Source organism: Thamnophis sirtalis, unplaced genomic scaffold (assembly GCF_051295495.1).
Source record: "Thamnophis sirtalis isolate CommonGarterSnake01/CBP01778 unplaced genomic scaffold, rThaSir2_p1.2 scaffold_2, whole genome shotgun sequence".
Lineage (NCBI taxonomy): Eukaryota > Metazoa > Chordata > Lepidosauria > Squamata > Natricidae > Thamnophis > Thamnophis sirtalis.
In genome coordinates this window covers 77370142-77382809 of record NW_028261382.1, presented here as the reverse complement: position 1 = coordinate 77382809, position 12668 = coordinate 77370142, and the positions used below count along the sequence as shown (strand labels likewise).

Below are 12668 nucleotides of genomic sequence, written 5' to 3'. Positions count from 1 at the left end.
CTGGAGCTTTGCAGAGGCTTGTGGAGGCCTCACTGGATGGTATGATGCATGCGCTTGCTGCGCACTTTCATGTGGAGAACGCCAGACGCCGATCTGGAACCCACCACTGATGCACAGGCACCCGACAATCAGCCGGCCAGCATGTATGTGCATGCCGGTTTTTGGCACTGTCCCACGTGAGAAGGACAGCTGATTGTGTGCGCCAGAAACCCAGAAGACAAACAGGCAAGGCCGCCCATGCCAGGCGCCCTGGTTTCGTGTGCCACTTTGGGCATGCGTACCGTAGGTTCGCCATCACAGGCCTAAAATATTGCAGGAATGCGGAAGTCTCATTAATGAGATTTTGAGCCTCACCTGGGAAGGAAAGAGGAAGCCTCAGAGGTGAAAAACACGCCCGGGATTACGACTATCCATAGGATGCTAAAGTAGAGCTTGCACAGTTTGTGGATTTCACATTACAACAGCTACTGCACAAAGGGCCTCCATTTTAAGCATCCAGGTTTATTCTTCCAGGTTATTTCATTTGTACTTTTCGGTACCCCTGTTTCTCACAGAGGGGTCCACAGAACAGCACACTGGGAATCAACACAAACACAATGCTCAGTAAAAACGATAAAGCGATCAACCCTGAAAATAAACCCTTTGGAGGCAATAACAAACATCCATTCAGCCCAAATTCATTGTGGCGGGGGGGGGGGCGAATGCAGTGGAACAATTCTCACCTTGCAAATGTTTCCTCTTGGGCTGCAAGAATCGGTGGTTTTGGTTGCTTGCCAGCTTCCCAGCCTGCCTTGGGAATTCTGCATTGGGATCCCTTCTTGAGATGGCAACAAAAGCTATTCAGATCCTCCGCATGGCATGGCTAATTAAAGATCTTTATTGTACACTACACCAAGCCACTTAAATTAATTGGTGGCTCCCTGCCAAAATGAGGATGCAAAAACCTGCTTACATCCTCTGGAATTTAGAGCCTGGGGCTGGTGTGAGCCACCCTTTCCACAGCTTAGCAGACCCCTTTCCTTTGTATTTTTTCTCATTTAGTTGGCCGTTTTATATTAATGTATTCAAGGCTTCTGGCCCCGAAACCCCCCTGGCTTCCGATGGATCTCTTATAAACTGGAGGCCTCATCGGTGATTGTGAAGAGTTGATAGAAGAGTCAGTTCCCAGACTGATAAAATTCTAAAGATTCTTACATAAACTGCCAGCTGCAAACTTCATGAGAAGCGGTTAAGAAAAACAACTCGGGGAAAAAAGTTTCTTGCCCTATTGTACCTTGGGGATACGTTGGTTGAAGATGAGAAAAGAGTCCTGGAATTTTTATAACCTTTTCACAAAAAGTCTTTCTTAAAGAGACTCTGTGATCATTGTGCTTGGAAGAATCAGAGCCTGACATTATGAACAAGTTTAGATATGCAACGCAGAGGGGAAGACATGTTAAGGATGTTCTTGTCTCTTTGTAGCTCTCTTCTTCCAGCCATAATGCAATCACGGCGGCTCATAGGAAGCACAAAACAGTCCACCCTAATTTGCCATGGAGGCTTGGAAAGACTAGGAAAGAGGAGAGGTGGCTGTTTTACTTTATTCTGACCCAGCAGAAAGAAGAAACAGACTCCCCCCAAAACCCTCTTTATTTATCTCCTGTGAATTAATGGCATTCACACACCAAAAAATCCAGGCAATAGTCCTTCAAACAGTTACCTGCAGTAACAGACCTTATCAGTTCCTTGAGATAATTGCCAGGCCATGAGCTCCCAGAGGCAAAGCTTCAAATTAAATTCTGGCAAGCAGTCTTTATGGCACGAAACACAATGAGCCAAATCTTCAGAAATCCGAACTGTTGTCTCCTACGACCACCATTCCCCTTTCCTTCTATTTATTCCTCAGCCAGAGAGGGGCCATTCAGCATCTACATGTGCCTTGCTTCCCGAGTCGATTCCTTACCCTCCGTTGTTCTCCTCTCCCAACAGCTCTGTGCATACCCTCATCTGGAACAGGCCCCAGCTGTTCTTCCTCCCCACTTATCTCTGCCTCCGAAGGCAGCTGCCTCTCCGGCGGTTGGGAAATGTCAGATGGCTCTGCCTCTATCTCTGCTTCCGACGCAGAGCATCCATCAGAGCCTTCCCCAGACTCCAGAACTGGCCCAAGTTTATCCCCAACCTCCTCATCGTCCGAGTCTGCCACCAACTCTGCTGGCAGCTGGTGGGCCACAACACTTGTATCATTGCAATTTTCATCTCTGCAGGCCGCCCTGAAGCTCTGCTTGTTGACATCAAGAATCTAGTTTGCAAGGACCAGTCCAGAAGTTCTCTGTATCTTCTGATTCAGAGCTAGCTTGCTTCTCTTACACTGAAGCGGGAATTAATGTACATGATGGTTTAAAAGCTCTCTCGGGATCCATACGCAGATGCTGCTTTTGTTTGGATTATTGGTGGAGGGATATTCGCACATGCACACATAGAGAGACAGAGAGACACGGAGATGGTCTCAAAAGGTCTTCAAACAGCCATGCTGGGCTTCCCAGAAGGTTCCAAGAACAGGGACACTTTGCTGACAGCACATGATGGAACATCCCTTCAGATGGTTTCACAGCCCTATCGAGCAATAAGTGTGCTGGCATACGCTCATGGAGAGTGAGGAAGATACGTGTTCAAAGCCTTTATTGTCATTGTACATCATGCATACAACGAAATTGGTTTAGCCTCTACTGGTGCAGTCCATACAAGAATAATATAAAGAATAATCCTTATAACAGTGGGTCTCAACCTTCCTAATGCCGTGACCCTTTAATACAGTTCCTCATGTTGTGGTGACCCCCAACCATAAAATTATTTTATGTTTTCCATATTTTTTCAAAAATATGTGTTTTCCGATGGTCTTATGCAACCCCTGTGAAAGGTCGTTTGACCTGCAGGTTGAGAACCACTGCCTTATAACAAGTAGTGAGGGGGGAGTAGTCATATGTTTCCATATGTACATCATATTCTGTGCGACGCGTATATTACTCTGGTGTATGATCTTGTATCATGGTATATACATATTGCACACTACACTGGTACCAGTGAAATTGGCCATATTCATCTGTTTGTGGTGCTACATTGTGTTTAGGAGTCTGACAGCCCATGGGTAGAAGCTGTTTTTTAACCTGTTTGTCCGGCTGGCTATACTTTGATGTCTTCTGCCCGATGGTCAAAGTGAAAAGGGACATTGGCCAGGGTGTGAAGCATCCCTAAGTATCTCTCTTACTTACCCTTTTTAAGACTTGTGGCTATAAGCAAGAGGGTCAGGACCATAGAATGCTCAATTTCTGGAGAGATTCTCTAGAGCCATTTTATTCCAAATTAGACCCTACTTGGTCTAAGGCAGGTTGCCAAACTTGGCAACTTTAAGACTTGTGGACTTCAGTTCTCAGAATTCCCCAGCCAACATAGCCACCAGCAAGTCTACACAATACTTATCATAGTATTGTAGCACAGCTGTCTGAGGAATCCTTGGGAGTTGAAGTCCACAAGTCTTAAAATTTCCAGGTTTGGAGACGCCTGGTCTAAGGATAAGTACTGTATAAACTGGCTGGTGATAGCTTTCCATAATTACCAAGCAGAAAGTTTTCTAGGGTTTTCTCCATTGATGGGATTGAATGTAGATCCTTCTGCTTACAAAGCCGTGGTCAACCATTGATATAGGAGACTTCTCCAACGTCCCAAGACTTAAAGTATCTTTACAGCAGCAAGGGCAGCCATTTCTAGTAAAAAGGTGATATGATTTGCTGGAGGACAGGCGATTCTTCCCCTACCAAACTGCATCTAACTATTCTCAAGGAGACTTTGACAAAGGTAACCTCCACTGTCTACCTTCTTCTGGTGCAGGTCTCAGCTGATTCCAGTTCCTCCATGAACTCTGGTGTGATGCTTGTGCGCCCCTCAAGGCTCTCCTCCAGTGGGACCCCAATGCTAACTGGGGTCTCTGAATACGAGCTGCCAGAAGACCCTCGCTGGGAGTTGCCCAGGGACAGGTACCAAATTCTCCTCTTCGTTTTGGAAGGGCTCAGCCAAAGAGGCCCGTCTGAAGTTTTTATTTTTTTAGATTTTAATTTTAAACACTTAAACACATCAACAAAGACAAGCACATAACTTAAAACAACACAGGAACTAAATGTTCTGTCTTATAGCAGTTACATATCGGTGAATCTTAACAGTTATTGTTTCCCCTCCTATACATTCCAATTTTACATTTGAGGTCACCTTGTTTCTTACCCCTGGACCAAAATCAAAAAGTGGCTTGAGGAAATGATGGGGAACAGTATTGATTGGAAACTGGAACTATTCTTAGAAGGGCTAACTACAACAAAATACAGTAGAAAAATATTATACCTAATCCTACATATTACAACAGCGGCCAGAATAACATAACGCGCAAAAATGGAAAAACAATACAGTCCCAAAGAAAATGAGGCGATAAGGAAGATCTTAGAAGGTGCGAAGATGGACAAATTGACAAAGGAAATACAAGGAAAGGAGGAGTCGGAATAATATTTAGTTTGGGAGAAATAGGACAAATGGTTAGACCATAGAAATAAGAAACTGGGAAATGTAAAATTAAGATGTAGTAGAACAATTAGTATATAGAGATAAGACAGGGGTTAGGAAAGATAAGTTAATGTAAGAAAATATTACAATATAATATAGGTAAGATTATTGTCTGATATAAACAGCTAAATATGAATAATTGAGGATTTGTACACGAAAAGGAGTAAGAAACGTCTGATGTTTTTAAAAAGAGCCAAGGTGGCGCAGTGGTTAAATGCAGCACTGCAGGCTACTGCTAGATCAGCAGGTCAGCGGTTCAAATCTCACCGGCTCAGGGTTGACTCAGCCTTCCATACTTCCGAGGTGGGTAAAATGAGGACCCAGATTGTTGGGGGCAATATGCTGACTCTCTGTAAACCGCTTAGAGAGGCCTGAAAGGCCTATGAAGCGGTATATAAGTCTACTGCTATTGCTATTGCTAAAAAGCCGTGTCATTGGGGAAAGTACTTGAGCAGCCCTCCCGAACTTGGTTTCCACTGGCAGAGGGTTGCAGGAGGCCGTGGCAGCCGAAAACGGAGCTCAGAAGTCTGTTTTTGCTGGCAGAGCACTTGGGTCATCACAGGTGACCCTGACAGGAGTGACGTTGAACTGATCATGCCCCCCCCTGGCCACAGCCCCCACCCCCGAAGGTCAAACATCACCCTGATGAAGCTCTCAATGAAATCGAGTTTAGCACCCCTGTTCCACAAAGTCTCTGAGAGGAATAGCGATATATTTGTTGGATAATACAGACAGTGTCACACAACAGAAAGCCAAACAAGGCAATTTAGACCCGCATTCCAACCCTGTTGGCTGAGCTTCAGTTAATTCCCTGCGGAGATTAGCAGCACCCTGCTAAATAACCATGTTTGTTTCTTTGCTTTTATTCCAGGCTGATCCTAGGGAAACCCCTGGGAGAAGGCTGCTTTGGGCAAGTGGTCCTGGCTGAAGCAATAGGCTTGGATAAAGACAAGCCAAACCGAGTTACGAAAGTGGCAGTCAAAATGCTAAAATGTAAGTAAGGTTGCAGTTTTATTTCTTAAGTTCCTCCCAAAAAACCCTCCTTGTCTTGCTTCTTGCAAGAAGCTATTATTATTTCTTTTATTTATTAAGTATGAAACAAATGATAATAAAATCTTATTGTAAGAATAATGTTAATATTATTATTGTTATATACTTTATTCATTAAGCATTAAACTCAGCCAACTGAACATTCAAAAATGCATTGCAGATACCAGTGACTGGTGCTAATGGTTGATACGGTTTGCTGACAGCGTCCTAGGTATCAACCAAGGACCTTCTTAAAATATAAGACCTTCCGAGTAGCGTAGTTTTTTGCAGTTCCGCTGGTGTTATTGCAGGAAGCTACAATTTGTGGATGTAACTTGTAAAATTCTTGGACATGGTGCCAAGTGCCCCGATGACAGTGGGTATCACTGTGACATGCTTCATCCATAGCTGTGTAGTTTCGATGGCCAGGTCGCGATATTTCATGATTTTTTCTAGTTCTTTTTCTTCAACTCTGGCATCTCCAGGAACAGCAACATCAATAAACTGTACACTTCGGCCCTCTACAACTGTGATATCTGGCGTGTTGTGCCCCAAATGACCATCTGTTTGTATTCAAAAGTCCCACAAGATCTTCACCTTCTCATTTTTGATAACTTTTTCCACTTTCTGTTCCCATGACTTTCTGGATACAGGTAAATCGTATTTTACATAATGACCAATGGATTAATTTAGCAACTCGGTCATGTCTATCTACAAAATCAGTCATGTCTGGCTAGTTACAAAATGAGCTTATGCGATTTTGCTGCATTCACATATTAAATGTGAAACAGTTTTGACTGTAATAACAACAACATCGTATATTTTAAGAAGGTACTTGGTTGATACCTAGAACGTTGGTAGCAACCCATATCAACCATTAGCACCAGTCAGTAGTATTTGGGATGCAATTTTGAATGTTCAGTTGGCTGTTTCATGCTTAATAAATAAAGAAATATTATTGTTGTTGTTGTTATTAAGTGGTTAATCTTTGGTGAGATTCACAGCCTTTGGGGCTGGTTGGTAGCTCAACAGCTCAAATCCCAACCAAGGACCTAGGAACTGTTAAAGTAACGTCGGAGGATATAAGCTGTTCCAAGTAGGGGTTTTTTTTTTGGTAGAATCAGAATGTTCAAGTCTGATAAATAATTCATTATTATTGTTGTTGTTGTTGTTGCTGCTGCAATTTTTTTTTTTTTGATATATATAAAATTTCCATATCCACAATGGCAATGTACTGGGTATAATCACTTTTAAATACAAATAATAAATCTTATATATACAATAGCCATAACTATTATTCTCAAAATGTATTCACCATAATCTTCACATATCCTTATTAAACATTTTCCGTCATTAAAAGTTCTGTTCAGTTTTGTCTATATTTAGTTCATAATATCAAGCATTATAAACATCATATAACTATAACATTTTTAACCATTATCATCCAACTCTGTTATTCATCTTGATGAGAGGTATCTTGTTCTGTCCATTGTCTTTTTAGACTTTTAACATTTGAATTTATTTTAACCTGTTCATGGGCTTACCCATTCTTTCACATCAACCAATGATTGCCGTTTCGGGTGAACTTCAAACCTCCTTTAATATATGTGTGCAGGTGTGTGTCTGTGTGTGTGTGTCTGTGTCAGGAATACACACACAAAGAGACACTACAGATGAATTGAAGTTCACTGAAAGTGCAGATTTCATATATAAAGAGTTGTGGTGGCCCAGTGGTTAGAATGCAGTATTGCAGGCTAATTCTGACTGTTAGCAGTTCGGCAGTTCGATCCTGACTGGCTCAAGGTTGATTCAGCTTTCCGTTTTTCCAAGGTCAATAAAATGAGGAGCCAGATTGTTGGGGCCATATATTGACTCTTACAAACTGCTTAGAGGGGGCTGTAAAACACTATAAAGCAATATATAAGTTAAATGCTAGTGCTATTAATAGGAGAATTCCAGTATCTTAACTTCTCTTCAATGCATCCTTGATTCAATCAGGACTTGGTATCTTTTTCCTCCCTAGCTGATGCGACTGAAAAAGACCTGTCTGACTTGATCTCGGAGATGGAGATGATGAAGATGATTGGAAAACACAAGAACATCATCAATCTCCTTGGAGCGTGTACTCAGGACGGTAAGTGCTTCTAAGGTGGAAGGCGGTAGCTCCATGACAGAAATCCAACTTTGCAGGAAAAAGTTCTCACGTTCATTCTTCGGCATCTTCAACTGGCCACCACCCCAGATGGTCCACTAGGTATCAGAAATGCCTCATGAATTGAACTGGGATGGTGACTGTATCACTGTCTCTGCTTAAATGTTCTGACCCAGCTCCCCAAACACAACAAACCCTCTGTATTTAAATCAATAATTACTTTATTAGGAGTGCCAGCAACTTGGCAAAAAGTTTCTCTCTCACTGCAGGCTAACAGGTCTGTCCAGCAGGGAGATGAATAATTGTCTGCCACATCTATTCATTTCCGCCCCCTGCCTTTTATCCCCAGAACTAAGGTGGTGTTTTGCAAGCAGCAGTGGCTCTTCTGTCCCAAGGACCGGCCCATAGATTTTCACTGCTCTCCTCTCCTCTGCCTTCTGTGCATTCGTGTGTCAGGCACTGGGCCCAGCTGTTCCTCCTCTTCATCATCAGCCACCTTCAGACCTGGGGGCTGTTCACTCTCCATCTGAGGGCTGGCGGACGGCCCAGGCTCCGCCTCTGTCTCTCTCTGCCAGCTCCATTCCCTTTGTCCCCTTGGAGCTCCCAGGTTTCCTTGATGCTGACCCTGACTCCCATGCCGCCGCCTCCTCCTCCTCCTCCCCCTTCTCCTCCTCCTCCTTCTCCTCCTCCTCCTCCTCCTCTGATTCGGCTACTGGAGGGGCCAACAGGCCACAACATTAAAGCTTCTTGTCTTCCTCTATGCCAGGCCCGCTCTATGTGATAGTAGAATATGCATCCAAGGGGAACCTAAGGGAATATCTACAAGCCCGCCGCCCACCTGGCATGGAATACTGCTATAACCCTACCCACGGCCCAGAAGAACAACTCTCTTTCAAAGATCTGGTATCCTGTGCATACCAAGTGGCCAGGGGCATGGAATACCTGGCATCCAAAAAGGTGAGCAATTGCAAGAGGAAGGAATGATAGACTTTGAGCAGCGGCGGGCAGAGGACTAGCAGCTTGTGAGTTTTGAGAGCCCCAGAGAAATAAGTTAGGATGCAAAACAGAAGAGATGAGGATGTCTCAGAAAAAAGGCCGGGTTTTAATAAAGGAGAATATTTGTAGCTCCTTTTAGGCAATAATAATCAAAACGTTTACAAAATGTTTACATTTTGATTGTTATTAATCAATTACATATTGCAATTACATATTAATGTAATTAATATCAGTTACATTGATATTAATTCTATATTTACTTGTCCATTTTAACAAATCTCCCTTATAACATTTAGTCCTTTTCTTATATGTCCATGTTTCTAACACTGGCGTTTTAAAGGATCAGAAAGAAAGTAATAGAACGGTTGATAAGAAAGCTACTGATTTCTGAGCTGCAGTAATGCATATGTTATTGGACAGTAAAAAGGTGGTCTTCACTGCTAATCACTCAGGGATCCTTCAAAGTTACAACGGATCTCTCTCGAGCTACTTCTGGCCCGTTCCAGAATTTTAACACCCATATCATCCCCCCCCCAATGGTCACATGATCACATTTTGAGTGCTTGGCAACTGGCTTCATTTAACGAGATGTGTTTTTGTTGTAAGTCCACTCCCATGGATTTACTGGTCTTCAGTCTGAAAGCTTTGTCTCTGTCATCCAGAGTTGCTCCATTGTTAGGAAGTCTTGTTATGCTCTGTGTTTTTCTCTTTAGTGTATTCACCGAGATTTGGCAGCCAGGAATGTGTTGGTAACGGAAGACATTGTGATGAAGATTGCTGATTTTGGCCTTGCTCGAGACATTCACCACATAGATTATTACAAAAAGACAACTAACGTGAGTGGCATCTCTCAAAGGGGGCTCAAATTATTCCATTTTCAAGCCTTGTGTCAGAGTTCCAAATAGCATCCAAAATTAAATCAGAGTGCGAGGCAAAGGATTCCTCAATTTATTAAAAGAGCCATGTTGGCACATCTGGGAAAACCTGAATCTGAAAGCTTCCAGGTTTTCCCACCAAGTTGATCCTCCCCCCCCCCCACACACACACACACAAGTCCATTACATGGTCCAATCCTCCACTGCCACGCTGGCAGCTTCCACCCATCCAGTTCCGGCCAGGTGCAGAGACAAAGATGACCTTGGCTTCCTAAGAAGAATGTTGTTATGGCTACATATTACACAACTCCCTACAAATCCCCTCTTTCGTTTTCCCACAATAGAAAATAGACAGTAGAAAGTGTGGCAGGCCTGAAGTCCAAAAGAAAAGATGGCTTGCCGGCATGAGACATTGCAGAAAAGCTGAGTAGGAAACTGTAAGAAACGATATGGAAATTTGAAGAAAACTTCAGTGACTTGGACCTAAAAAAAAAAACTTCAGTGATCTAGACATAAAACTGTTTTAAAGAAAAAGACGAGGAAGGAACCAAGGAAGGAACCAATTAGGAATTAAATCCAATTAGTTATTGTTCCCCTTTGCACTTCTCTGTTCCCCACCAGAAGATTAATATGGCTTCTCTCTTCCCCATGGTTCTAAATTAATATGGCCTCTTTTCTGCTTTCTAGGGTCGTCTTCCAGTCAAATGGATGGCCCCAGAAGCCTTGTTTGATAGAATATACACCCACCAGAGTGACGTGTGAGTATTTCTCTGGCTCCTTAAAGTACAGTATTAGAAAATATTTTCAGCTGAGCCTCTCTGTTGATTCTCTGCACCTCGTACTCTCTCACGAGTTGGATAGCTATTGGGAAATGCCCAGCCTGGCAGCGGGAAGATTTCAAATGCAGAATTAGCCTCAAATTCCTTGCATAGCCAGAAGAGATCCACCCTCCTCTTTAAGGATCCAGATCTGACTTCCTCCTTAAGCTCCATAGAGCTGTATCTACCTGTTTTCAGGTAAAGGCAGGCGGTTTGGGAAGATTCCTGTATAACAGGCAGGATATAATTAGTCAGCTTGAACCCTACCTGTGTGCATCTGACTGCTTCTGCTAGAGAGAAGCAAAGAGAAGTTTTATAACTTCACCAGCTTTGCTTCCTTGAATATCCTTTTCCAAGCTTCAGAGCCACAAGTGGCAGGTAGAATCACCTGCATGCCCAATAAATGCAAGAAATGATGTCTATGGAGGTTCTCAGTCATTCAGGTCCTGGTTGTTCCAAAGGTGCTTTTTTTTTCAAGAGGCAACTGAACTTTCTGGTTTTTCTTTTGAAGACGTTTCGCTTCTCCCCCGAGAAGCTTCTTCAGCTCTGACTGGATGGTGGGGACCATTTGCATATCAGTTTGAGATGTAGACAACATAGACTTGTCCCCAACAGCCTCCGCCTGTCTTCAACAGTGAAAGGACACAGGGCAGAAAACATCCTGCCACTACTTGGCACCACTCAGGTGGCCCTGAGGACACAGATAAACCTCCAAGTGGCCTCAACAACTCTCTAAAAGGATGCAAATGACCAGCTGTTTGCAAGGAGTATAAATTCTGTTCTCCACCATCCAGTCAGAGTTGAAAAAGCTTCTTGGATGACGAGAAGCAAGCAATGTTTAAAAGGAAAAAAAACCCAAGAAAGTCCAGTTGCCTCCTGAAAAAGCACCTTTGGGACAACAGTTACCTGGATGACGGAGAATCTCTACAGACATTTAGCTATACAATTTGGGATGAAGACCCTTTGAGTGGTGTGGGAGTAGGAATGGATTTCCAGAGGGGAAAAATTGCAGGAACCATTTGCACCACTCAGGTGACTCTGAGGACACTTAGAAACCTCCAAGTGCTTCAATGACCCTCTGAAAGGATGCAAATGACCAGCTGTCTGCAAGGGATATAAATCCTTCCATTCCCCACCATTCTGTCAGAGCTGAAGAAGCTTCTTGGATGAGAAGCAAAACATCTTCAAAAGAAAAAAACAAGAAAGTCCATTTGCCTCTTGAAAAAAATCACCTTTGGGACAAGAAATTATGGGCTGTCTGTTCTCACTGTCCATCTACCTTCAGAGACTCTGGCTCTAGGCAGAAAGTTTGGATGGGATTCAAGGGATGGATGGAAGCTACAACTCCAGTCATTACTTTCCTGCTTCAATTGATTCAGCCATTATTGCTCTCACCGTGTTCACTTATGTCTCATTACGCGTATGGCTTCTCCTTGAAGCTTCTAGTCCTGCCTGTTTAATTAGAACCACATTCTCCCTTCCCTCCTAACATCCCTCCCCCTCCCCTCCCAAAATTAATTTGGTTGCAGATCACAGCTCCCTTAAATTTTCTACCGTTTTCAATTAAGGCTGGTATGCTGGGAATTATTCCCAAAGGTGGGCTACTGCAGATGTGATCCATCTCAGTTTAATGACATGCTAATTTCTATAGGCAGGAACAGTATTTTCAATCTGTGTTACTTTGCAGTGAGAGTTAGCTGGTCTAAAATTGGCTCTTGGCTTCCATCTGGTTGCCAGTTTGAGGGCCTCCTCCTTTTGGTGTGTTCCTTTACACACCCCTGCAAGTTTACACACACACACACACACACAACCTACCAAAGGCCCATAAGTCCATAGACTGTCTACCACTAAGTAATAGCCTGCTTGTAACTGCTGCAGCGTAAGACAGGATGTATCTTGTATGTTAACCAGGTGGTCCTTCGGTGTCCTCTTGTGGGAGATCTTCACCCTGGGGGGCTCTCCGTACCCGGGAGTGCCAGTGGAGGAGCTGTTCAAACTGCTGAAAGAGGGGCATCGGATGGACAAACCCAGCAATTGCACCAATGAACTGTGAGTGCCCAGTTGGGTGGGTGGTTTATCTATTGGGGATGATGATGATGATAGCAATAGCACTAAAGTTATATACTGCTTTATAGTGCTTTACATCCCTCTCTAAGTGGTTTACCGAGTCAGCCTCTTGCCCCCAACAATCTGGGTCCTTATTTTACCCACTTC

General features: G+C 43.4%; 1 protein-coding gene across 2 annotated transcripts in view; it reads left to right on the top strand.

The window, feature by feature from the left end:
- The window catches only part of FGFR1 (fibroblast growth factor receptor 1), a 132201-nt gene that overhangs the window by 110566 nt on the left and 8967 nt on the right, over positions 1 to 12668 (top strand). For both annotated transcript variants that reach the window (XM_087706160.1, XM_087706161.1), the window contains exons 10-16: positions 3865 to 4010; positions 5456 to 5577; positions 7637 to 7747; positions 8532 to 8722; positions 9475 to 9597; positions 10324 to 10394; positions 12366 to 12503. In XM_087706160.1, the coding sequence (XP_087562286.1) occupies positions 3865 to 4010; positions 5456 to 5577; positions 7637 to 7747; positions 8532 to 8722; positions 9475 to 9597; positions 10324 to 10394; positions 12366 to 12503 (902 nt within the window). The remainder of the gene's footprint in view (positions 1 to 3864; positions 4011 to 5455; positions 5578 to 7636; positions 7748 to 8531; positions 8723 to 9474; positions 9598 to 10323; positions 10395 to 12365; positions 12504 to 12668) is intronic.